This window comes from Pangasianodon hypophthalmus, chromosome 29 (assembly GCF_027358585.1).
Source record: "Pangasianodon hypophthalmus isolate fPanHyp1 chromosome 29, fPanHyp1.pri, whole genome shotgun sequence".
NCBI classification, from domain to species: domain Eukaryota; kingdom Metazoa; phylum Chordata; class Actinopteri; order Siluriformes; family Pangasiidae; genus Pangasianodon; species Pangasianodon hypophthalmus.
This window is the reverse complement of record NC_069738.1, coordinates 11285910-11312928: the sequence shown is the minus strand read 5'-3', so window position 1 is coordinate 11312928 and position 27019 is coordinate 11285910. Positions and strand designations below refer to the sequence as shown.

The following is a 27019-nucleotide window of genomic DNA, read 5'->3' as shown; positions in this document are numbered from 1 at the left end:
GAACAATATACATTTAAAATCAGTTTAAGATCAAATTTGCAAGCACAGACTGCCTGCTATTTTTCAAAATGATTTATATAAAAGTTAACATTGTTTGGATCAAGTGTATCAAGATTGCGTAACACATTATTTGAAAGAGACCTACACTGTGCCTTTATAACACATTCATAAGCACGGCATTAATATTTTATAAAGCAACGCCTCAGAATTTATGAAAGACTTGTTAAAATACAAATGATGATATTAGAGGTTTCATGCAATTTTGGCTTTACATTGAAGAGAAAACGACAGCTATCAGTTATCATTATGAACCGACTGTACTTTTTTTTATCCATATCTTGTTATAGTTATTAGTTTGTTTCTTTTATAACATCATTCATGACACGTGTAGAAGTTAAACAGTTGTAGAAAGTACACATAGCGCTTCAGAAGACATTTAGAAATTTGATTTGAACACCTTAGTTTGAGGGGCATTAAAATAATTCATTTGGGCTTTATAAAAAAGAAGCAGTATTAGAACTGGGCTAAGCTACTGTAAGATACTGTACATAAGATCTTACAAAAGAGAAGAAGGCAGGTGGAGAATTTTTTTCCTAATTCTTTATTAAGGTATCTATATCTTATAAGAGCATGGAATTCAATGCTCAGTCTATTTGTATTAAAATGACCATATACCAATTATAGCATTTTATTTAGTAAGTCCATATATCAGCCAAATAAATGATTGTAATGCTCTCAAACTAAACCGTTAATTAAATTTACATTTATTACACTCTTATGAAGCACATGTATATGTACATTCTACAACTTTCTCAAACTGCTCTTAGTAATAATAAGCTAATAACTTGCAAAATATGGGTTAAAAAATACAATAACACAGTAATCAGTCAGTATATAATGATTGATGGCTGTTATTGCATCCATGACCTAAAGAAAAAAGATGCAGGAATCCTCCAATATTATCTTTTGCTTTTTGACATAAGCCTTTCATAAATGCTCCAGCATTGCGTTATAAAATATTTATACAATGCTTATGAATGTAGGCACTAGGTAGGTCAAATAAAGTTAAAATAAAGTGTTACTGTAGATTGTGTCATTGTGTGAGTGAGTAGAGAAGTGTAAAAAAATATCAGATACCAAATCTCCCTATCATTCTTTCAATGGATTGCATTTCTATTTTACATTAGATTTTTTTTTCCCCTTGTTATTTTTTCTATCATGTGAGGCATTTCTGTTTGGTGGAAAATCCATTATAAACATGTTTTTGGTTTAAATTCTGCTCATACCCAAGTGAATTTGTTTATTAAAGTTCAGCTTTGTTCTGGTAACCTGGAGCTGAGTGTTTGCACGTGTGTATGAAGTAAGGATTTGAAAACTGTAGCTGCTTGGCTGCTTGTGTTGCAGCATTTTTGTTTATCTGTTTAAAAAAAAAAAAAGGCCAGATTTGTTCTGGTGACCTGGAGCTTCTCTGGAGAGCAATCATGCATAATCATACACAGAATTTATCTCAAGGCTACAGTTATGATACTTCTTCTTTGTATAAATCCTTCAAACTTTCCATTATTCTCTCTCTCTCTCTCCCTCTCTCTCTCTCTCTCTCTCTCTCTCCCTCTCTCTCTCTCTTCCATACAGCACCTGTTTTTTGCAGCATATTGCATTAGATGTCTTTGTTGTAACACATGATGGTTGAGGCAGCCTGAGGCGAAGTTCTCCTCACAATTCACCAACAAACAGCCAGAGTTATGAACCTTGAACAAGTTCCCTTAATCGTGTGTGTGTGTGTGTCTGTTGGTGTGTGTGTGTGTGTGTGTGCAAATGTGTGGAATTAAAAAAAACCTGTATGTGAGGACCTGTGTATGTGTATTGTGTTGTGTATGTGTCCGATATCCATAATCGCCCTTGTCACCCATTTTCCACTTGGCATTCTGCCATGGCATTATGGCCAGTATGTAATTAATATTGAATATTTTAACCTAGTTAATATTCCCATCATTTTTTTTAGAAACTGTGATGTGTCAAAGCTCTGAAGTTCCAAGCTAGTCTTAGAGCTGTAAATTCAGAAGAATTTGTTTCAAATGGTTAAGCTTTGACCGGGGGCATCATTACTATTCACATCCAAATATCTTTTGCATGATAGAGTTAAATAAAGTTGATATGCAAAGAATTTCTGATGCAAACATCTACAACTTTTGCATACTGTATATCTGCATTTTGTCCTGTTGCATGGTGCATCGCTTACTCTATTAATTATTACTAGGGATGCATCAATAGTTATGAAGGTCAGTCTAATACTATGGTCGTTTACTCCTACTCTGATACCTAAACCTAGCATATGTTGTAATGCTAATTAACAGATGACACGAAATGACAGCGATCTTGACGTATTTCACGATTAAATCTTAGCAGACTGCAAACTGTGCTCCTTTAGAATATTGAGAGAAGCTAGTACAACATCTTTCTACAATACAAGCAGCTGCTCATTGCTGCAGTGAATGTTGGCTAGGTAAAAATAACAGCTCTTATCCGGTATGTTGTTCTGGACGATCATCCACTATGGGTCACTGACAGTGAAGGATTCTGATGCAATGAAAACAAAGTAATCCAAAGCAACCCATGCAGCTTATTAATGCACTTTGGCTAAAATGAGCTAGCTAACACTAATAAAGCATGAGCTTAGCACATAAACATTCATATGTGCACATTTCATAGCCACTCATTTCATGATGTTCCAAGAAATATGTCTGGAGAAAAAAAAAAGGTATTGATGCATCCCTAGTTATTACTCTATTATAGATCAGGTTTAAAAAGCCATCTTTTGTCAGTGATATAACAAGCAATGATTTAAACATGTTTAGAAATCTTCTGGCTCTGGTAAATCACAGCACAGCCAATCTATCTTCTTCAGAAGTGTAAAAATGCAGGTGTATTTTATCAGTTCTGCCAGAGGCATCATGGGGAATGTGAGCTCTTTAAGTGTTCCAGGGTCAACATTATATTTAAATAATCACTGTGATCTACTGATTGGTGTCTGGCTCCAACTTCTGCCGCTCCTCGGACACTTGAAAACTACCCCCAGAACACACTGGTTGATTACCGGCGAGAAACGTATCATACATATAAAGAAGGACATTCTTAGTACTCTGTGCAGTGTCTATCTGAGGCAATGTTACTCCGAGTACCCTTGTTTGTATGAAAATTCACTACTAATAGTGCATTTATAATAATATGGCTTTATGTGCATTTATAATAGCCATCTGAGCAGTGCATTCTGGGGGAAATTTGCAAGTGACTTTGGAGTGATGGAGGTCAAAGGTACACAGTGATGACATAAGAAGTCTTATGTGAAGAAGTCATGTTCACTGGGACATCACAGTGAATTATAGTGGTACACACACACAAAAAAAAATATTTACAGATATTTACATTGGAGTTCGTCTTAATCTCAAAGCATGAAATTCAACAGATAAAGGAAGGGGGTTGGCAGAGAATGAGAATGAGAATGAGAGAAAAATTGGCAGGAGTAGGAGTAAAGAAAAAAATCTAAAGATAGTGAAAAATTGCAAGAGAATAGGTGACACAAAACAAAGGAGTGCAACCACAAAGACTAGATCATAAAGCATCATGAATAATATTTCCACATTAAAATTTCATAACCTAATAACTATAAATATCCACAGCATATTAAATGCACTATTTCAAAACAATATAATCAAGGAACTGACCTTGAGTGGCGATGAAATGGTTGGAACGTTGGTATCCCTGAGAAACAGATAGATTGTGTTTTGACAGATAGAAAACAAAGATTCTTATTACAACAGGTCATTGACAGTGTCTAATAAAGATGTGGTTTCTGACACTATGAGGTTCTTTCTTCTTTTTACATTGATCTAGTTTGAAGAGTTCGGATATCACCGAAGACAGATCTCTAAATCTTTCAGCAGAGGTTACATTCATTTTGTGCCAAGTTTAACTAGGTGAGCGTTACCCTTGTGAACAGTGGTGGCTCGTCCATGGGGCAACCGTGCAACAAATATTAATCTTCATACAGTTTAAATTCTGTTGAAATTCTAATTACTTCATTTGAATGATTAACAATTTTTTTTTTTAAATGCTGCTATTTGACAGCTATAAGCCGATGTTCCATCTATTTGGTCACCTCATTTACCTCCATAGAAGTATATTATTGCAAAAAATGAGAATTGGAACAAGCATTAATAAACTCGCACTGGGGCAGGTCTCACGCTGCCCCATGCTCGCTCTAATTTCAGTGGAGGAGGAGCAGTGGACAAGACAGTTATTGACTGGGTTGCAAATTTAAAAATACTCTGCAGCCACTAATATCTTGCTTTATAGCAAATAACTGGACTTGAATCTAATGAATTTCTTTAACTCTTTTTAAAGAAGGCCAAAAAATGTAATTTCCACCTGTTTTGGGGTGCCCATGTTCACAATTGCTTTTATTTGTGATGTCACACTCTACAGTAGTGATCAATGGCTCATACGAAAGTAGACACTCAGGGCTTTAAGAATTTGCAATTTTTCTTAAGTATTTCTTTTTTACTAATTCTACTAGGTTTAAACATTATCATTTTATTGTGGCAGTTGTATATAATGTTTTACTCTGAAAAAGCTTTAGTTATGCTCCCTGTTTTATCTCTCTACCAGCGTTATTATGGAGAGGTGTGAATTATTTGCCCAGCAGAGCACTCATACCCCTCCCCCTTCCCATCACCCTGCTCACCAGCAGCTAAACACAGAGTCATGATACTCTACGCACAGAAACCCAACAGTGTCCTGCCTAATCTTATAACAAACTTGCAGTGATAAAATAATTCATTTGTTTATACTTATTGAACATGCCCAATAAGTCAATTTCCATTCCAATGGCGGAAAGGAACACCAGTGTATTGCGAGAAAGGGTTAAAAAAAGACAAAGTGTAAGTGCAGACAGTGTATACTGTATATGATGTATATGATACCATTTCTATTGTAAGATATATTGCAAAGATCGTGAGTAGGAAAGGAGGATTATGGAATGGATAATGTCTGTACATAAGAATTGCATGTGCACTAAAGGATTAGAAAAAAAAAAAAAAACATCTTCTTTTTCCAATGCCTGGATGGCTAGTTTTCGGCTAGTTTCATGTGTTTTGTATGGTTCTGGGGATTTGCGTAGGAACTTTTTCTGAAACCTGGCAAACACAACTTGAAAGGTACTTCTAAAACCACTCAAAACAAGCTGCTAGACTGTATGATGAATGACTGTATGTTGTCAAAATAGTTAATTCACACACCGTTTAATGTGCGAGAGAGAAAAATTAAACACTCTTCTTTCTTGTTAGATAACTTCCTCATGATATCAGATGTTCACATGGAATATTACAAAAGGAATGTTATACTATTTAAAGTATGACAAAAAAAGAAATATTCTATATGAGGCTCTTCAGTGCTGGAAATTCTACTGTGGAGATGAGATTTTCAATATGGCTACATAAGCACAGCCATTTATACATTCTTCCACTTGCTGCTTGCTTGTCTACACACACAAATCTCACGGGGTGAAGAAATAAATGCTGTATCAAATCCATAAACAGCTGGTAGATGTTGGTCTGTACAGTACACTGTAGAGTACTAAAAAAAAAAAAAATCGAAAAATTCCTCTGCCTGTTGCAATGACACTGCTCCATTACTCTTGTGAATATTTCTCTCTCTCAACCCCCACACCTCCATCGCTCTCTCTCTCTCTCTCTCTCTCTCTCTCTCTAGAATGTATATTCTTCAGAGGGGTATAGAGTCTTCAATCTGCTATAGTCAAGTATATATATATATATATATATATATATATATATATATATATATATATATATATATATATATATATATATATACATTTTTTTTTTTGCTGTAAACTTAAACTCTCCTCCTGATGGTGGTGTGCATGTGTTTATATGTTTGATGCAACACAAAGAAATATTATACAGAAATATCAAACTAACAACAAAAGCCTTATTATTTGTCAGCTTCAACCTAACGCCAGCTCAATATTTCAGTCTGTAGCCCTACTGTACCAGTGCTCGGGCATTGGATAAAATCCAAACTTCATGAAAGTTCTAAGTGCCATAGTGTAGGAGTGAAAATCTCACTGGATTAATGAACTTTATGTAATCACATCGGAGGTGCGCGGTTAGTATAATCTGATGTTCAGTACAGACATTTGCACTTTATATTTACTTAACCAGTGCATGAAAAGAGAAATTAATTCTCCACACAAGAACAGTGCCAGGTGTATAATGAAAGTGGTGGCAACGTGCCATGTGTGCAGTGTCACTTCTAGTATAAAATGGGCTTAACCTGCATCTGATGTCCCTCATTTTTGTCCACTGAAGTTTGCCCTGAGAGGCTGGTATCATTGGTGAAGTGTGAACGCTGTTTTTGAGCCTAAAAGATCTGGTCTGGGGCTCGCGTCAACTAAACTGTAGTGTGATCTGCATCAAGTGTGGACGCTATCTGCTCTCAGTGCTGCATGCTGAGTAACGTAACTGCTTCAAGTTTCATGATGGTGTGTAAAGGGTTGTTATGGGCAGCAGAGGAGACGAACATCTTATAGATATACTGTATATAAGAAGGCAATCAAATGCAAATGGACACAACTCGTAAAAAACTCAGAATTGTTTTTATACACACTATATGCACTATACACACTATATGGAGTACCAAATGTAAAAAACTTTTTTTCTCTTTGCCTTTTTTTTGAACATTTGTATCCATTTTGCATTTAGATGGTGACTCATGTCAAATAACTATAACTTTTAAATTTCAGTGTAAATTTTAAATATAAATCTAAATGTTAAATGTAAAGGTTGTATGTAGATTTGTAGAACTAAATGTAGATTTAAATGTAAATGTAGATTTAGATTTAACATTTACATTTAATATTTAGATTTAATATTTAGAACTGTAATTAAAATTGAAACTTAAATAACTTAAAAACATATAATTGAAAACTGTTATTTGACTCCAGTGACTATTCTAATGTAATAGGAAAGTCAAAGAGAAAAGAATATACTTTTACATTTGTAACTTTTTACATTTGGCGCCCCATACAGCTGCAACTCAAAGCTTTGCTTGAGCAGTTGATCACGGCTGAACTAAAGCAAAATACAAAAAAAAATAAAAATAATAATAATAAATTAAAATAAGCTCTGTTAGCAGTGTTAAATATTTTATTGTTTTATTTTATTTTATTATGAAATGGCTACAATATTTTGTATCAGTATAGCTTTAATGCAATCAAACCAACCTTTCACTTTTTTTCATATTTACATTTATAGATAAATGTTGTAAATGTAAATATGACTGGAGCAAGGTTACAGTAACTATCTCACCTTTGAGGTGAAGTGATTGGACTTTGTACATTGCAAAAAACTCCCCTCTCACACTCAAATGCATGGCTAAAGATCTTCCTATGTGAGAACAGCTCCTCATTTGTAGGACGCATGAAACCGCAGTTCTTTACCGCTTGAGTGTGAAGCAGATAAGGGAAAGGAGAATTATGCCCACCATTAGTGCAACCATCCATGTACAAAAGTGACATATGGAATTGCACAATCATTCAGAAGGAATTCTTTTATGTGAAAGCAAACCTGTGCTTATGAGCCTCTCCCACTAATGAGCCCAGAATCAGTCCTAGGTGCAGGCTCAAGTATTCACGCCAAGTGGGAAAATGACCTAATATTTTTAATGGAGTTGGATTAAATGTGACTGGAAATCTTATTAGCCTGTGAGGTTCTTATCTAACCACCTGGATGAGTGTAAAAGCCACCCGCTTGAGAAACTTTCTGGCCCTGCTGCACACCTCTAACGTGCGTGCCAGGATAGCGCTGCTCTCTGCATATGATATGAGAAGACACTGCTTTTCTTTTTCATATTTTCTCACATGAACGTAGAACATAATGACTGATCGGACAACGATTTCATTATTTTTATACTGGCGGTTAACTGGGTATTCGAATACCAGTGCATATCCCTACTCTTTCTTGTTCTCTCTCACTCACTCACACACACACACACACACACACCACACATCCTCCTCTCAATTCCATTTGAGCACACCACACAGCCTTGTGAGAGACGGATGACGCCCCCAATGTAACATCTCGGTAACCCTGATTCCCATGGGTCTGTGCTGTACCCATCATTCCCTGCAAGACAGTATATCAGACTGTCTGTCAGTTCTCACAGGATCACAGTTCTTATAGGATCACTGGCAGCAGACAAACCCTGAGTGGTGTGCAGGTATAGTGGGAAAATATGATGATATAATATGGATATCTTAATAAATGATTGCACAATACACTTTTCTTGGGATATATGGGATATCACAGATATTGTGATATTTATTGATATTGATAGCATTGTGGAAATGTCTTCACGTAACGTGATGTGATATTTTTGTCATATTGCCCACCGCTACGTGCAGATAATAAAAGGATATACCTTTAGACAAATCAGCATGCAAAACTGAAATGATATGAGTGTCAGGTTAGGTCATTTGACTTAAATGTATCCACTGGGTTAAAAAATGTAAGAATTTATTTTGCAACTGGCATAAAAAAATTAAAATCTCAATTCAAATATCAATTTTAATTTTAGACTGTCACCTTGATGTCCCTTATGGCAGACTTAATAGGAATCAGGGTTGAGATACTACACTGTATCGTATGTCTAATCAGCCTTTAACTCTCAAAGTATTCTTACAATAAATAACAATGGAATATTTTTTCAAATAGGACACTACAAAAATATGTCTATATGCCTTTGCTGTACGTATAAGTGTGGAATGCTGGGTGGCTTGTGTGACAATTACCAAACCGGCATAAAGAGAAAGAAAAGGAAGAAATAAACACTGCAGAAGTAAGAAAGAAAACAAAATAATAACTAGTAGGAGGAAACACAATCTCAGAGGAATGCATTATACAACTATCCAACCGCCCACAGTGTTAGTAGAGTGAGTGTTGTACAGTACATAAAGCCTACACATGATCTCTAAACACAACCTACACAGCAAAACATTTCAAATCTTTAGTTTTTAGGTTTAAATTACAGAGGTAATGCTCCCTTTCAATTTACCTCCATTTCGAATTACTTAGTGACGTACCTGTAATTAGCTACAAACTCAAGATCTGTTCTTGTGTCCTGTGTCCTCACTTAACATCATCTTTTATAATGCCCATGCTGCACTCCAATACTCAAGAACGCAAGTGTTCTTGATCTTGCCTAAGTACTGAAGATGCATCAGTTGGTGAATTGCCAATGAGAATGAACTGAAAGTCCCATAATTCATTGTAATATCAAAGTGATGGCGAAGGACGCGGCTCAGACCGATAATGGTATGTTTTTAAAGTTTTCTTATTTTAAGCCAACGATCAATGCAAATCTGTTTTTGACATGAAATGAGGCAAGAAATAGGGCCTGCATTTGATAAATCTTTGCTCATTCGAAAAAACAACACGTTTGTTTAGATATTTCGAAAAGAGAATACTCCTGTTAGATAGTACTAGGTGTGTTAGTATCAGCTAGAACGTGAACTGAAAGATGGATTTTATACGCTCTTCCGTTAAATATCATATTAACCATTAGAGTGAAACTGTAAGTTTTTGCTTTTTGCCAAAAAATCAAAATGAGTTCTGTAAAAAATATGCTAATAAGACCAGAGCCCCCACTGCATGAAGGAGGAGAATGAGAGTTCCTCTTATATTTATACAGTATATCACTGTTAAACTTGAAATTGTTTCTATTTTGTGCTTTGTGCGTTATCTTTGTGATTAATGCAGGCTTATCAGAAACTGCCGGAAAAAAAAAAAAAGCAAAGTAGAAGTGACAACTGTTTATGAGTGGATCAACTAGTGTTGGGAATACTGGCTCTTTTCAGTAAGGCATAGACAATCAGCGTAGCTCACTGATAAGACTCTTTGAGTTATGTGTCACTTAAATCTGTGTTTAACGAAATGTCTTTAATGAAATCTTTCTTGAACTTATGATTTACAATCTAATGTTATACTGTATGTGACATAAAAAACGCAAACCTAGCAAGTTGCCACATTGTTCCATTGACACATACAGTAGAAATCCTGGCATTGATATTACTGAGCCTGCTGTGTCTTTATTTAACTAAAGTAGAATTTGGAGAAAATCTCCAAATTTATCCTGACTCTCCATTTATCCTGATAACCATTCACCTCTTCAGTACATCCTCCCTAATATATTACGCTACATACATCAGTCACACACAGATGCGAGTCAAACACACGTCTTAACATTCTAACTAGGTCCAGCTCTCGATTGTCATGCTGTACCAAGCAACTCTTTCACTTGATGCAGTTCAGTCATGACTGCACTGAACATGAGTAATGGAATTGGAAAGATCTTGAACACAGAATACAGATGATTTTTCAGCAAAAGTGTCATGGAATCAGATATATGGTTTGACTCTCAATATGCCCAAAAACTCTAAAAAACAGTAGAATCACGCATCACTACTGGCCAGTATCATTATATATCTCAGGATGCATGACCTACCCGTGTCGTTTTAGCTTCTTTGACATTTAAGCAGCTTTAGTGCTCAAGACAATCAAGACAATAATGATATAACTAGATGATCTAATACAAGGTCATGGCCTTTGACAATATTACGGCTAGCCAGACTGCTGCCAATAAATAACTAAATGAAAATATTATCATATTCAACATCCATCATATGCAATTCATGGTGTATTTGTTCATGAGCAAGCAGGATGTTTTTGCATTCAGGCACTGACAGACAAAAAAAATCAGGTGAGCAATGTGGTTACTAAGAAACGAAGGAATTTATTTAATTACATGCATTAGTAAGTTGCTGGTTGTTCACTGTTGCTCACAACCAGAGAGGAGAATGCAAAAGAATGCCATTTTCCTAATTAATCTTTTTGCTCAGTTCTTCATTTTATTGCTTTAATCACTTCACTTTCAACACCTTACATAGAGAGAGCCTATAGAGATTTAATCACCTGACTGAGAATAATGATAATGAATTTGTGAATGGCATGGACAAAATGAATCTTTTAAAAGTGATCTGAGCCAAGAAACAAATTCTGTCTAAGGATCTGGCAACGCATTTATATCCAGTTCCTGCCACGGGTTAGAACTGCTACAATCTGCTAGACTAATTTTGACATACCAAGGTCGAAAACAAACTATTTCACACTTGAAACAAGCACAAGATGGAAAGCTTCAAAAGCTTTTTTGGACGTCCTTTCCAAATCCAAAAAAATAATAATATAATGAAATTTCAACCTTCTCAGCAGCAGCAAGTTTACTAAAACTCAAGCAGTCAATTTTTTCTCAAGGCAAGAAGCCCAGAAGAATGATATGGTGTGTAAAACTCCAGCTAAAGAACAATTACTGTCTTTAAAAATCATAGAGGGGAAAATAGTAAATCCAGTGACAATAACTGAGACGTTTACAGTACTGGAATAGATGGTAAAGTTCACTAAGTTCCTAAGCATGCCAAAAATGTCAGAGCAGGACAGTTTGTCACTGGGGGCTGATATAATTTTATGCTAGATCTCTGGTGTATACAGTATACTGACAGTATACTGTAGGTTACACATAAATTACTTAACTTATTAAATTATTCACATTTGCCTGATGCTTGATGAACTGACATAGAAAACATTATTATTTTTTTTTACTTAAAAATACATTTTTTGGCAACTGTACAGTATTGTCATGTATCTTTATTTTATTTATACACTTCGTGTACTCTTTTGTTTTCTTTTGCAGGTCTTCTTTTGTATTTTTTTAATTGCTGGTAAGTGACACGCACAAAATACATAATTAAACATTTTGCCAGGAATGTTGCAGTATGAACAATAAAGGGGTGAAAGGTGATAGAAAAGAAGAGTACTTACTTCCCTGTTTATCCGAATCTAAAAATCCCAAATGAAAAGAGATGGAAAAGTAGAAGAAGGTGGAAGAAGGACATAAAAGGAGGAAAAAGAGGAAAGAGAGCTAATTAAAGTGAAGACTTAAGACAAGAAGGTAAGGACGGCTTGAGAAATTAGAGACAGAACAGACCATCTGCACAAGAGAAAGTAATCACAATGCTTCACAGCTCGTTGCATATACAATTACTATCTACAGTTAGCACAAGTACTACTAACAACTTCATCTATATGTTTTGGGATCAGAAAGAGTCAAGGATTAGATAGCTGCCTAACTAGAAGAAGTGTTCCATATAATTAATCCTATTCTTGTTTTATTCATGTTGTCGAAATTTCATTCAACTTCATAAAAAAGGCAGAAGAACAAAAACAAGCCTTGTCCGTATTTCAATGCAGAACCTCATGTGGAGCGTTATCCATTTAAATGTTTTTAAAAATTTCCCTTTAGATTTTAGTATGGATAGCTAACAAACATTAGTTCTCTGAAAAAACAAGAGGAGATTTTTGTACATTTGTCCTAATGGCAGGGCCAGAACAGTCCACGAGAAATTGTAATAGGGATCATCAGTGCCAAACTCAAATGCCAAAAAATCACAGGAATTCTAACAAGCAATGGAAATGTAATTGTATTTTTATACAAAATTCTTATCAAATCATAGCTGTGAGACAGACTTGTAGAGATTGTAACTAACAAAATATATTGTTTGGCAAAATACAAAATGGAACAGTGGTTCTACAATTAAGGAGGACCACCGGGGTGGTTTCCTTGAGAACTAGTGGAGTATTCCTGTGTGCCGGTTTCCTTGCAAGTTATCAATAGCAAAGTCAATATCTTGTGACTGTGATCTCATTTGGGTAACCTATAAAAGGTCCCTCTTATATTGCGTTCATTCTCTGGCCAGCCATCAACCCAAGTGACCTAGGTGGCCTAGCAGCCCTCCACTTAGTAATGGAACACACAATTACATAACTTTTATAACTTTCCATTCTACTTCTTTAAATTCCAGACCACCAGGGCAGTTTCCTTCAGAACTAGTGTAGGTCATTTTTTTCGAAATCTTCATGAGAGTTCAGTAAAAACATCCTAATAGTGTACCAACAGACAGCACTCATAAACTGTTACTGTTCTCTATTGAGGATGAGAATCACTCAAAACCACAACAAACACATGGAATGTGATGAAGCAATAGTGAAGCTGTAAAACCTGGAAAGGGTGGATTTCAAGTACAATGTCACCACTTGGTATATTTCTAAAAGTAACACTGCTCTTACTGCCAGCCAGGAGGTAGCCATTACACTATTGAATGGCATTTAACAGTAAGTGCACTGTGCTCAAGAATGGCCATGCAATTGGTTCCTTTACCCAAATGGCTAATTTATCTTTATGTTGCTCCCCATAGGACACAAACAGCTGGTGAATGATGTACCAGCTTGCAGTCACAACCACATAGCCTCTGAGAGCCCTCACTAAACACTGGGCTACTCTGGGCACATTCTCATCTCACCAAAATATTATTAGTTCATATGGAAAGTTACACAAACTGCTTGGGACCAAAACTTACTACTGGACCATTGTTTTGCATGGAGATTGGAGATGTTCCATTGCTGCCAAACTGTCATCCAGAACCCTGCACGCAAGCATTGCTACCACGTACTGTACATCGTTAGGGTAAAGCCAGAAGGCAGCTCTAAAGACAGAAAGTGTGCATCTGCCCACTTAAAAAGCATGACCTGACTTGACAACTCAACATGAACTGAGAATTTGTGCCCCTTTGTGGTTGACTGAAACACCATGGTGTTATTGTTGGCCCACATCTAGTATGTCTACCCCACTTAAGGGTTCCTGAAAGTGTTTCCACACACAAAGTTCGATTCGCAGATGTTAATATGCTGATATTGAGACAGAGATCTGCCCTTGTTATATGGCTGACAGATGCCGAGTATTCAGCCAACGCTGAAATGGTTTGACAGTAGTGCAACATTCCCAGTTTTCACTACTGGAGCCAAGAAATACCACCATTCCATGAAGAAGGTCTGCATATTGGTGAAGTGTGGCCACTTAAAATCTCATGGCTACATCCATAATTAAGATGCTTCTTTCTGCCAACAAGAAGGCTTGAATAGCACTAACTAGCAACCAGTTTGTGTGTTCTTTTATCAGGACACAGCTTCAATGCACTCTTGAATGTGTGTAAGACCTTTACTATAAAACTGATACATTGGGATATCCCATAATCACTTGCTTGGGTGACTATATCCCAAATTGGTTTGGCATTTGATCAGCTGTATTGAGTAAAATACTCCACCAATACAGACCATCAGAATGCTCTAATGGCAGGCTATCAGTACTCTCCACCAGAGCGGGCTCATTATTCACATTTTGAGAATGAGAAGCAGCCAATGAGAGTACATCAGGGTCTGTTTCTATATGGAGGCATCTGCACTAACCACCTCTGAGTTCTGGACTTCTCTGTGCCGTTGCATTTCCTGTAACGGCTCTTGCATTTGGCTCATGCCCACTATCAACTCTTCTTTGTTCCAACACTATAAAATCGCTCACTCTTCCCATTCCAGGGAGCTGAGCAGCTGGGCCTTCTGCCCATTTCCTCCTAGAGGGCTGCGCAACTGTGTCTGCTGTTCGCTTGACTCCCTGCTGTGAACACACAGTGTCAGAGGAGGATAATTAATATTCAGCATTATTCATAAAGCCTGCAGGCTTCACACATCACACTCGACCTTATGCTGAATTTAGGACCAGGCTCTGTAAGCACTTGTTGAAGATGCTCTGGACAATATGGGTATCCATCACTGTCCATCATCCAACTCCATCAAGGCATCAAGGAACAAACAGCGCACTAGCCTTCCCTCACATTCAAGAGATTGGAAGAGTTCAACAAATCACAAGAAGTTATGGATTTATGACATTATGAAATTAGTTACTCTGCATCCACAGTCCTTACCCTGCTATAGGCAGACACAAGCATTAGTTCTAAGGACTTAATCAACTGTGCTGAGAATAGTAATAAGTCAAAGAGAATTGTAATATGTCACCTCTGGTGTGTGTCACTGCACACTCATTTGATATAGTGTTTGGTACAGATTTAACAATGTCAAAAAATAACAAGGAACACAGGATTAAAGTATTATTCTTAGCCTCTTGAATACACTTCCTCCTCTTCTTGGCAAGACAAGAGTGGGAAAGAGGAAGTGCGTGATGTAGTGGGACCCAGGTGGGTTCACAGTCACAAGCTGATGACTTCCTTGGCAAGGAAATGAAAATGCGGAAATACTCCACTAGTTCCTAAGGATACCATCCTGGTGGTGTGAAAAATAATGAAATAGAACTGTCATATATTACAGATATTAAATGAGTCACTGTATGAGGCATAATGTTGCTATATCCAGGCTTCCTGTGCGTCAGAATAGGCAAAGTCACACATGAAAGCATGAAGTTCTTCAACAGCAATCACCTCGAGGAAAAAAAGACACCAGAGAGAAGTAGAAGGAAAGAAGAGGATTGTGTAGAGAATGGAATAAACAAAAAGGAACTTACATCAATATAGTTGGCATTGACATAATCAGAGTTGGGGTCAGCCAAGAGAGAGTGCATTTTGACATGATGACGGTCATCTATAGGTAATAAAAATAAAGGGCTTTAGTTTGTAACTACTATCTTAAGCCTCTATTTTGTAAGATATGGCAATCCTAGGTGCTGAAATTAGCTCGGCATATTTTAAAGAAGTGGAGGCAACTGTCATGAAATACATTATTTATTAATGCAGATATATGGGGAAATTGTGGAAAAACCTCATTATCTCATATGACAGCATTTTCATGACTTTTCTTCTGGTCACTGTGAATGTGTGTGAAGGGTTAAACTCACGGGCCAACAGGGTATCGTGTCTGCCTTTGGTCTTATCTTTCCTTTTGGTGATGTCCCATCCATCAAAAAAGCTCTGAGAGAAGAAAACAGGCAAAGGTTTACCAAGACGAATGCATCAGTGACTCAGTATTTTGACACATGATTCAGTATTTTGTAGTTTTTCCATATGCTACAAGGCTACTTGGGGAGAACAGCCTGTTGACTGCATCTAAATGAACAATAATGAGAGCACCCTGAAAAATAAGCACAAGTCATGCTTCAACTTCAGTCTGCTAAGTGCCCTTTAGGTACAGGCTGAACAGCATTTGTCATTTTACGGAAATAAGAGTTATATTTTGTTGTTAGATGAAGGACATGGCTGATTCTTCTTTATGCGTCTATGTGGGCTAATCCATCTGCATGGCAGAGCAAACCAAGCATGCTGAGGAGGGGATAACTTCTGTGTCTGTCTCTCATCATAGTGATGTCACTTTTAATTCAACTCTTGCCTCCAGATATAATCACCCTACCTGTCCCCTTTCCCATCATCCCCTCCATCCATTTTTGAACCACTGCACATGTAACGCATCTGAAACAGAACGCTTACTGCCTGATTCTACATACAAGACTTAAAGTTTCTCACTATTTGCTAGCGTTACTGTGAGCCAACAGGAGAGAAAGTAAATGATGGCTAATTAAGCTCTCTTGGAGTCTCAGCCATGGATTCTTGTAGCTTCATTGTCATCTTCCAAAGATTCAATCGCTGTGTTTCTATCCTTTCCAACTACAACAGCAGTGTCAAACTAATTTTAGGTACCAGGCTACATTGCTCTTAGTCCAATAACACATCAATATCTCCTCTTAAAGGTGCAGTAGTCAATGTTTTTCATTTCTTACTAGTACAAATATTGTGGAAAATTATGTAATGATAAATAATAATAGTCTCTATTGTCTCAGAACAAGTCTATTGCAAAGGAAAAAAAAAACAGTTTGGAATGCTGCCTTCTGGTCCAGAATGTCTGTATTTTGATTGGCCTCTTGTCAGTCATTTTATAGACACGCCCCCAATGCCCTGACACATCCTCATAAATCATTATGGGAAGTTTATAGAGTTGGGCCTTCAAACAGTTGAATGTCTGAGTGTGCTTGAAAGTGATGTCATGACAGACTGGGCTAATGGTAACTCTACTTAGCATGCTAACTCTAGTTGAACTCTAGTTGGGCGGAGCTTTGTGTATATAGGTGGAAATGGGGGCAGGCTCCATTTTTTTTTTCCCACAAACCTTATCTAATTCACCTTTAAATGTGTTTATTTATAAATATACATTCTGGGCGCACAGATTGAAGATATATATCACTTAAAAACCACCACCACCAACCCCCATCCCACATTTTCCAAATTATATAATTATTTTGTGTAAGTATTCATCCCCATTGCTGTGAAACCCATAAATTAGATCTTCTGGAAAGAGACATGGTTACAGGCTAAAATCATTAGCCTACATCTAGTATCAGACTTCTTCTATTACCAGAATTCTTGCATGCCTTTCTCTCTGGCTCACTCTCCCATGTCCTATTTTGAAAGGAAACGAACAAGATGTCATGAGATAGTACTAAACTAAAACCTGCAAAGTACATGTAGCGTCTAAAATAGCGATTTGTCACCATTAGGGGTTTGGAAATACCTGATGCTGACATGCAATTTCAAATGTGCATGAATACTCTGTGACAGTACTGATGACCTTCAACGGCACATTGCCTGAACGTAACAAAAAACAGCCCTGATGATCATTGCAGGAAATCTGATCAAGATCTCTAATGGACTGCCCTGCTGCAGCCAAAACACATTTACTCCTAGCATGATTTATGGAAATTCAAGTGATAAAGCCTCTCCCACAGACATTCCTCCATCCTGTTTGTACCTCTGAGTAATCCAAATAGAAGCAACCTGCCCATCGATTTCAAAGGGGAGTGTTTTTTTCATCTTTGTCCTCTGGGCTCAGTTTAATGAATCTTGAACAGTGTATCTCTATCCTATTGGGAAATTCGGATAAAAGGGGTAGTAAAAGAAAGCCAGAGAGTGTCATTAAAGTGGTGAATAGCTGAAAGAATTCTGATATAAAAGAAGGCTGATATAAAAGATTGGTATCCGTTTTGTGAACACACATGACTGAGGAGTGAATTGATGTCTTTCACCTTTCCAAAGAACGATGATTTACTTTCTGAGCCATGTCATTCAGGAAAGATTGAAATAAAATGAAATATTTTAGACAGATTAGAGGAACTGAAATGCTTATTCAGACAGTCTAAAGGTAAAGGTCAGGATGTGTTTTTAAGTACACAGATTGTAACATCAGTCTACTTGTGAATTTTTTTATGATGCTCTAGGTGCATCACCTATTATACCTATTATAATGGTCATAGTTTACACAGAAATACAGCATTTTTCAACACAACACCTTCAATTCTGTTTGCATCAGTCATTTACTCATTTAGTTTTGCTGTGTTATATGTTTTTACAGACTGCCTGACTTACTGTATTGCCGTTCACGTTTTTGAGGATTACCTAATCCCGTTTTGTCTTTAAATTTCTTTTAATAAAATTTAAACTTGCGCTCTCTGTCCCTCTGGCTGCAGGTCATGACAGCACTGTCTCAGTTTACATTACTGGCATAGAGATGCTTCTGGGTGGGACATAAAATACAATAAATACTGATATGTAAGTTTGAATTAAAAAATAAATGGCGGTCAGTCCCAAAAATGCTGTTTTAGAAGCATATAATAAACTTTTTGTTACAATAACTAGGCACAAATACACTGTGGGATTCGATTAAAGCCAGGCTTCATGCTATGGACAGTTCTCTTATGGACATTTCACACCTTTGTCCTGATTAATGAAATAGAAGGTTGAAGGGAGTGTACATCTAAAAATGTAATTTGAAACTCGTTCATTCTTAAGTCAGAAATACAGCAATGGTAAAAGGGAAACAAAGCTTTGCTAATTGCACATAGAAATCACAAAAATCACAGAGCATGGACACACAGAGCCGACACTAAATAGCTAATTAGACAATTATATAATGAACTAATTGTTATAATGAACTAAGCTTTTTGTGCGTACATCAAGTGTTCATTTTCTCTTTTGTGTTTGTTGGTCCAAAAACAGAAAATAAACAGGATAAATGTGGATGTGGATAAATAAATATGGATGTGGTTACTTTGCGTTTCCGAGTTATTGCTGTGCTCTCACCTGCCTAAGCAACCTACAGCAAGGTGGGGGGCAAACGCACCAGGGTTCGAGTCACATAGACTAAACACTAAAAGTGGGGATTGATACTAGTAAGTGAAGGTTCTGAAAATTGGACTTAGAAATGCCGGAGAAGCAGCACCAAAACGTTCAGTCCCTGTCTCACCTCATATTCTTGCTTGAAGCCATAGCACTCAGATGTTTTCATTTGATTGATGTGCTGCAGTAGGTCAGCTACACGAACAGCTGGATGCAGCTGGCCTGTGTGGTACGGAGAGTTCTTCCTGCAGCAGTGGCGTCGTGGAGATCCTCCCAGCAGGCTGCTTGACTCGTTCACGGAGCTGCGCTGGTCGGCTGGAAAAACACACAGACAGTGAGTTCACCTGAATGCAGGATGAAGAGCAGGTCAATAGAATAGAACAGAATAGAAACAAATAGAATAGAATAGAATATGTATAGCTACTGAGAAACCTGTGATAAATTGTGGATTTGTTTCATTTTAAAAGTTATTGAAAAATGGACATTAGCCAAGAATCCACAGGAAGACCATTGGGAGGTAAAGTAAATAACTACAAACACAGGGCAGAGTTCCTGTTTTTCAAATCTGTTTGCCAAGAGATTCTGGCTGTTTCAGTATTAAAAACCAAAAAAACCTTTTTGGATTTTTTATTTCCTTTTTCCCACCTGCCAGGACAATTTTTGAAGACGGTTTTGGTGTAATGACATCAAATGAAGAGTATTCTCTTTCAACTTGCCTGAAATCCTCCATCAGAAATTGACGAGAAACATAAATAACATGCTTAATCCTTAATATCTGGGCACGTTTAGCTATTCTTCTTCCTCATCTTGACTAGTAGATGTTAGCAAAACCTAGAGATCGTCCTGTACAGCTGTGGCTCCTCTCGCCCTGCAGACCCGCCTGATTGACCCTGACGCTCTTCTCCTGTTCTGTTCCTCCTGTTTCTTCATCAGGAGCTTTCTGCACTTGTGATTCTCCTCCTGGTCTCACATGGATGTCACACTGAAGACTGGCTCTTCCCTAAGAATTAACCTTTGGTTCAGTGGATAATCGTACCTGGACAGTGTAGACTTGTACCTCCTATTAACTGTTGTAATCATAAAAATGGTCCTCTGCTCGTCTCAGAAATAAAGTTTCTCCATTATGTTGTCTCAGGGAGTTTTTACATGCCATTGGCTTAATTAGGGATTTAGGTCTACTTTGAGATTTCTGTAAGGCTGCTTAGTCGAATGCATCAAATTCACAAACCGTGTGTGCTTGCATTTGTACTTTCGAATCTTTAAGTGACTTGACTTCAGGTTAAATGCACTGCACCCACACATCCACTCTTGATGATCAATGACATCCTGAGGAATTGCCTCGTCTCCCACCGTATTCAAGAACAGTAATTACCGCTCTGATTTAACTCTTATGTTAAAACATAATGGTAAACAAAGAAGAAATAAAATTACTTTTCTGTACGCTCTCAGAAAAAAAGCCTATTAAACTGTACCTTTCCTCTTCATGCATTCTTTTGATTAAATGGACTCAATGGAAACATGCATGTAATGTACCTTTAATGCTCTAAAACTAATTATGATCCATTTATGTATCTTAAATCATTAAGCCATGCATGTATCATAAGCGAAGTTATACCTTATCCACAAGTCCAAGTAAAAGATGTGAATTAAATGTAGAAAAAAATTTAGCTTTATGGTACCAATCAAGCTATAAAAAACATGCAACTGTTTATTTCTTGTGCTTTTTTTTTTTTTTTTTTGAAAATCGCATCTTAAATTACTAGATCACAAACATCCCATAACTATGTTAGCAACCATGCTAGCTTAAATGTTCATCCTCAAGCAAGACTAGCTAGATAACTAACTTGGGTTAGCATTTGCTTTGAAATTATAGAACTGACCAAGGTATCCCCAATTATTAAAAAAAAAAAAATCTTGAGATGTGAGTTTAATTGTTTAAGTATTTTGGTGATACAATGGGTACAACTGGAGTGGGACAATAACAGATAAGCATTTAGTGGCAGGCAAAAAAAAAAATCTACTAATCGTCAACAGTGCAGTAAAAGTTAGGAAATAGCCACATCCTTAATACCTAATGTGAAGTACTATCCACAGCAAATGTTCAGAACAAAGCCAGCTTACCACCTTTATAAAATCTCACAACACAACCAGCTAGTTAAGTAGAAAATTTCACAACATAACCAGCTAGTTTACTGGAAAATCTCACAACATAACCAGTTAGTTTATCGGAAAATCTCACAACATAACCAGGTAGTTAAGTAGAAACTACTACAACATAATCAGCTAGTTAAGTGAAAAATCCCACAACATAACCAGCTAGTTAACTGAAAAATCTCACAACATAACCTGCTAGTTAAGTAGAAAATTTCACAACATAACCAGGTAGTTAAGTAGAAAATCTCATAACAAAACCAGCTAGTTAAGTGAAAATTTTCACAACATAACCAGCTAGTTAACTGGAAAATCTCACAACATAACCAAGTGATTAAGTAGAAAATACCACAACATAATCGGCTAGTTAAGTAAAAAAATCCCACAACATAACCAGGTAGTTAAGTAAAAAAAAATCCCACAACATAACCAGCTAGTTAATTGAAATATTTCACAACATAACCAGCTACTTCAGTATAAAATCTCACAACATAGCCAGCTAGTTAAGTAAAAAAATCCCACAACATAACCAGGTAGTTAAGTAAAAAAAAATCCCACAACATAACCAGCTAGTTAATTGAAAAATTCCACAACATAACCAGCTACTTCAGTATAAAATCTCACAACATAGCCAGCTAGTTAAGTAAAAAAAAACTCACAACAAAACCAGCTAGTTAAGTAGAACATCTCACAACATAACCAGCTAATTAAGTAGAAAATCTTACAACATAACAAGCTAGTTAAATGAAAAATAAAGTTATCTTGCTGATGTTGGGGGAGAATACTATTGGATGTCATCCATCTGTATGACTAGCTAGCTTCCTATGATTCATTTAGAGAAGGTGGAGTTAGTCCGGTACTCTGTTAGGAAAGAACTGTGCCGGCATTTTATTGATTTATTTCTGTATTTTTCATGGGGTGGGGCATAGAGAGTTAGAAATGCTTCCTTGCTCTGATCTTTGCTAGGTCTTTGGAACGAACTTTGCCGTTGGGTTGTTTGTCTATAGGGCATTCATTACAGTTGCATGTGCATACTCACTCCTCGCACTGCAGCTATGCACATCCATAAAGGTGTGTGTGGTACGCTCGTCCTGCTGCAGTGTGCCTTGGTCAGCTGTGCTGCAGTCCAGTGAGCCTAGCCTTTGTTTCTTCTCTTGCCGATAAGGCATGGCTGCTTTGTTCATGTTCACTTTCTTCCTTCTGGAAAAAGAAATGGAGAGACACAAGCTGACATTGAATGATATAAGATACTGTGAAGGAGAAAATGGAGGCGGAGAATCATGGAACAGATATGAAAAAAGAAAAAATTTAGCAAACATAATGGAATGATAGAAAGGGAGGAATCGATGGAAATATGTGGAGGAAGGTAACGGAGGAAGAGATCATTAGAGTCAAGCTATACAAAGGCGCGCAAATGAAGAATAATGGTAAAACAATAGAAGAAGAAGGGGGATCCACTTACGGGTTGTAAGGGTAAAAATAGAAGTCCCTTCTGTGTAGCATGAAGAGCAGCAAAGATAGATAATGTAAGAGAAAGAGGAGAAATTTAGAGCAAGAGAAAAAAGAGTGAGCTATGAGTTGAAGGTTGGTTAAGTTTTTTTTTTAATTAGACTTTAGAAAAGCAAGTTAAGCAAGTGTTCACTGTAGATGATAGCTGAGACGCTTTAACACATACTGTGCACTGTCTTAATTATTCTATTTTTAAAAAAATTACACTGAATTGTAGCTTTGCTCACATTGCACATCACGTCACAGTTTCACTTCCCTCATCAAATTTGCATAATATCTTAAAGCATATTATTCAAAGCCTATCTATCTTATCTTTATCTAAAAGCACTTTACTCGGTGACTACTGATTATTCTGTTAAGTCAATAGGAAAAGTTATATGGAGTTTAAGGGATTTAAACTGGATTTATGCAAAATTCATATTAATTAAGGATTATTTTGATGGATTCCTTACAAATGAAGTGATCTAACTCCAACCCTGGCCTCAACCTGAACCACTAGCGAACACGTATTCTTATTACTGTGCAACTGTTATCTATTAGAGGGTGGATAGCAACATCGTAGCTTAATAACACAAAAAAATAACCCTTTCTTTAAGGATGAATTTTAATACCTAGCCAGGTTCATAGGATGAATATCCCTACAGAGTTCAGGATAGAGAGGAGAACAGGTATACAGGTTTGTGTCATGCAGCAAGACAAATTGTGTAGCAGAAAGAATCTCCTCTCAATGGATTAGTGGACATTCATCCAATGAGAATGGCTGTCTGGACACATTGTTGAGAGTAGACTCTGGACATTGACATATTTTGGCCCCTTTAGGGCCAAAATGTCATAGTGTCACATGATGTCAACAGCATTTTATGTTTCTCGGAGCCCTGGGACATTTATATTACTGTCTTACAATAACTGTAGAGACAAGCTTCAGTTCGACTGAAATGACCCAAATAAAGATGGCACGCTGGGGCACACGCACACACACACACACACACACACACACACCCTTACCCTTTCTTCACAATGATTACAATGGCTCCCAGCAAAAGGACAAAGACCACTAGTCCTCCAGCAGAAGCCCCAAGTATCAACCCCATGTCCTCAGAATTCTGGGATATCTCCAGAGCGTGCTTATGATCCTTACATGCAGCTGAAAGAGAGTGGAAAGTCACTTGACATTACTGGAGGGATAATGATTGACAAAAAGATTGTCACCCTTTTACTTAATAATAATAATAATAATAATAATAATAATAATAATACCTTGAATCTAAAAAGACAACTATTATTATTATTATTATTATTATTATTATTATGATTAGTTGTAGTAATAGTATCTGAAAGTATCTCCAGCTGATACAGTATTAATACAGTTAAATACAGTATTTAAATGAAACACACAGTTTTGTTAGTCAAACATTTTAAATGGAAAACATACTGTATTAATGGACACACAATTCATTTCTAAGCATAGATCTGAAAGATGCATATTTCCACATTCCATTTCCTGCAGGGGAATAGCAGGCTCCTCTGCTGTCACATCAGTGGACACTTCGAGAACAGACGCAGTTATGAAATTTCGAGTCGCTAGATGTTGCCCACATCCTGACCGACTAAGTCTAGCTGGGATGTTGGTAGTAGTGAAACTGGGAATGTTGCACCTCAGACTGTTTAAGCATTGCCTGAATGCTCGCCACCTGTCAGCTATATCACCAAGGCATGTGTCAGCATTGGTGACAAGGCCATGTGCACTCATGCGGTTGGTCCAGTGCATGTTTTCTCCTTCAAGATGTGTGGGGAAAAACATGATGTGCTTGATGTCCGCAAAGTGTAGCTAGTGTAATGTAGACTTAAGTTAAAGTAAGGATCTAAAATAAATAGCGGAGTTAATATAGTGTTGTTATTATTAGGGGCCAAGCACCAAAGGTGCATAGACACGAACATGTAATTTCTTTCTTCTTCTTCTTCTTCTTCTTAATAATGGTAATAATAATAATAATAATTCAAAAAAGAAGAATCAAAGTAGTAGTAGTAATAGTAACAGTAGTAGTAGTATCAGCAGTAGCAGTAGTAGTAGTAGTAGTAATAGTAACAGTAGTAGTGGTAGCAGTAGTAGTAGTAGTAATAGTAACAGTAGTAGTAGTAGCAGTAGTAGTAATAGTAACAGTAGTAGCAGTAGCAGTAGTGGTAGCAGTACTAGTAGTAGTAATAGTAACAGTAGTAGTAGTAGTAACAGTAGTAGCAGTAGCAGTAGTAGTAGTAGTAGTAATAGTAACAGTAGCAGTAGCAGTAGTAGCAGTAGTAGTAGTAGTAGTAGTAATATTAACAGTAGTAGCAGTAGCAATAGTAGCAGTAGTAGTAATAGTAGCAGTAGTGGTAGCAGTAGTAGTAGTAGCAGTAGTAGTAATAGTAACAGTAGTAGCAGTAGCAGTTGTGGTAGCAGTAGTAGTAGTAGTAGTAGTAACAGTAGTAGCAGTAGCAGTAGTAGTAGTAGTAGTAATAGTAACAGTAACAGTAGTAGTAGCAGTAGCAGTAGTAGTAGTAGTAGTAATAGTAACAGTAGTAGTAGCAGTAGTGGTAACAGTAGTAGTAGTAGTAGCAATAGTAAGAGTAGTAGTAGTAGTAGTAGCAGTAGTAGTAGTAGTAATAGTAACAGTAGTAGTAGTAATAGTAACAGTAGTAGTAGTAGTAGCAGTAGTAGTAGTAGTAATAGTAACAGTAGTAGTAGTAGCAGTAGTAGTAGTAGTAGTAGTAATAGTAATAGTAACAGTAGTAGCAGTAATAGTAACAGTAGTAGTAGTAGTAGCAGTAGTAGTAGTAGTAATAGTAACAGTAGTAGTAGTAGTAGCAGTAGTAGTAGTAGTAATAGTAACAGTAGTAGTAGTAGTAGCAGTAGTAGTAGTAGTAGTAATAGTAATAGTAACAGTAGTAGTAGTAGTAGTAATAGTAACAGTAGTAGTAGTAGCAGCAGTAGCAGTAGTGGTAGCAGTAGTAGTAGTAGTAGTAGTAACAGTAGCAGTAGTAGTAGTAGCAGCAGTAGTAGTAGTAGTAATAGTAACAGTAGTAGTAGCAGTAGCAGTAGTAGTAGTAGTAGTAGCAGTAGTAGCAGTAGTAATAGTAACAGTAGTAGTAGCAGTAGCAGTAGTAGTAGTAATAGTAACAGTAGCAGTAGTAGTAGTAGTAGTAGTAGTAGCAGCAGTAGCAGTAGTGGTAGCAGTAGTAGTAGTAGTAGTAGTAATAGTAACAGTAGTAGTAGTAGCAGCAGTAGCAGCAGTGGTATTAACAGTAGAAGTAGCAGTAACAGCAACCATTGCTAGCACATGATTCATTCTAGTTACTCTTCCATCTGTTGCAATAACAATCAAAGAACAACAAAAAAAAAAACTCTCCTGCATCTTTCCTTTAAGCTAGCAATCTCTGAGATAGATGAAGAAGAATGAGGGGTTAATAAATGAAAGTGAGACAGCAAGAAAAATGAAAGAGAGTTGGGTGAGCAGTTCATCTTCATCTGGAAGGGTTCAGCTTGTAATTAATCTGATGTGGGAGTGTTGGAGAGAAGCACCTGGGGTGCACTGAGATACAGAGAAAAAGCGAGAAAGGCAAAGCAAAATGGGTAGACAAAGAGAAAAAGCAAAAGGACGAGAGAAACATCTTTAAGTGAACAACAGAATGAGAGAGAGAGAGAGAGAGAGAGAGAGAGAGGGACGAAAGGCAGAAGACACTTTAGACACCATCTTGTCACCATGGTGAGATGGTCATTACATACAGCCTCCATCTCCCCTGGACATGCACTTTGACTAGATATATCTTCTTTTTTGCCTTTAGATTTACTGTTTAAACACACAATTTAAAGCTACATTTCAAAAGCCATTTCATCCTCAGAGATTTTGGTGATGAGCTTTTAAAGCTCTGCGCTACCACTGCAGAATATGAAACGCTATGTAGTCGTTTTTTTATCTCTAGAAATCTTCTTCCAGGATATCACATGAAATAAAGCAAATTGTTGCAGGCAGCTTAACAGTTAGGGTTCTGAACAATGCAGTTGCAAATCAAACAAGCTTGAAAATGAAAATACATTGAGTTTCTTTTGCTAGAAATATATTAAAAACACTACCGGATGTTCTTTTAGGGTGCTTTCACATAAACAGTGGTTAGTCTGCTTGAGTCGAGTATAGAGCATTGGGTATAATGTTGCATTTTCCCTTGGTTCTGTTCATTTGGGTTCATCAAGCGAGA

The 27019-nt window shown here is 36.9% G+C and overlaps 1 protein-coding gene across 5 annotated transcripts in view; it reads right to left on the bottom strand.

The window, feature by feature from the left end:
* ptprua (protein tyrosine phosphatase receptor type Ua) overlaps positions 1-27019 on the bottom strand; it is a 229125-nt gene that overhangs the window by 19128 nt on the left and 182978 nt on the right. For 2 of the 5 annotated variants that reach the window (XM_026942351.3, XM_026942352.3), the window contains exons 14-21: positions 23795-23933; positions 22743-22772; positions 22320-22480; positions 19257-19444; positions 15865-15937; positions 15535-15611; positions 11949-11966; positions 3723-3759 (exon numbers count right to left, since the gene is read on the bottom strand). In XM_026942351.3, the coding sequence (XP_026798152.1) occupies positions 3723-3759; positions 11949-11966; positions 15535-15611; positions 15865-15937; positions 19257-19444; positions 22320-22480; positions 22743-22772; positions 23795-23933 (723 nt within the window). The remainder of the gene's footprint in view (positions 1-3722; positions 3760-11948; positions 11967-15534; positions 15612-15864; positions 15938-19256; positions 19445-22319; positions 22481-22742; positions 22773-23794; positions 23934-27019) is intronic. The other 3 variants (XM_026942353.3, XM_026942354.3, XM_026942355.3) reach the window with 3 other exon arrangements.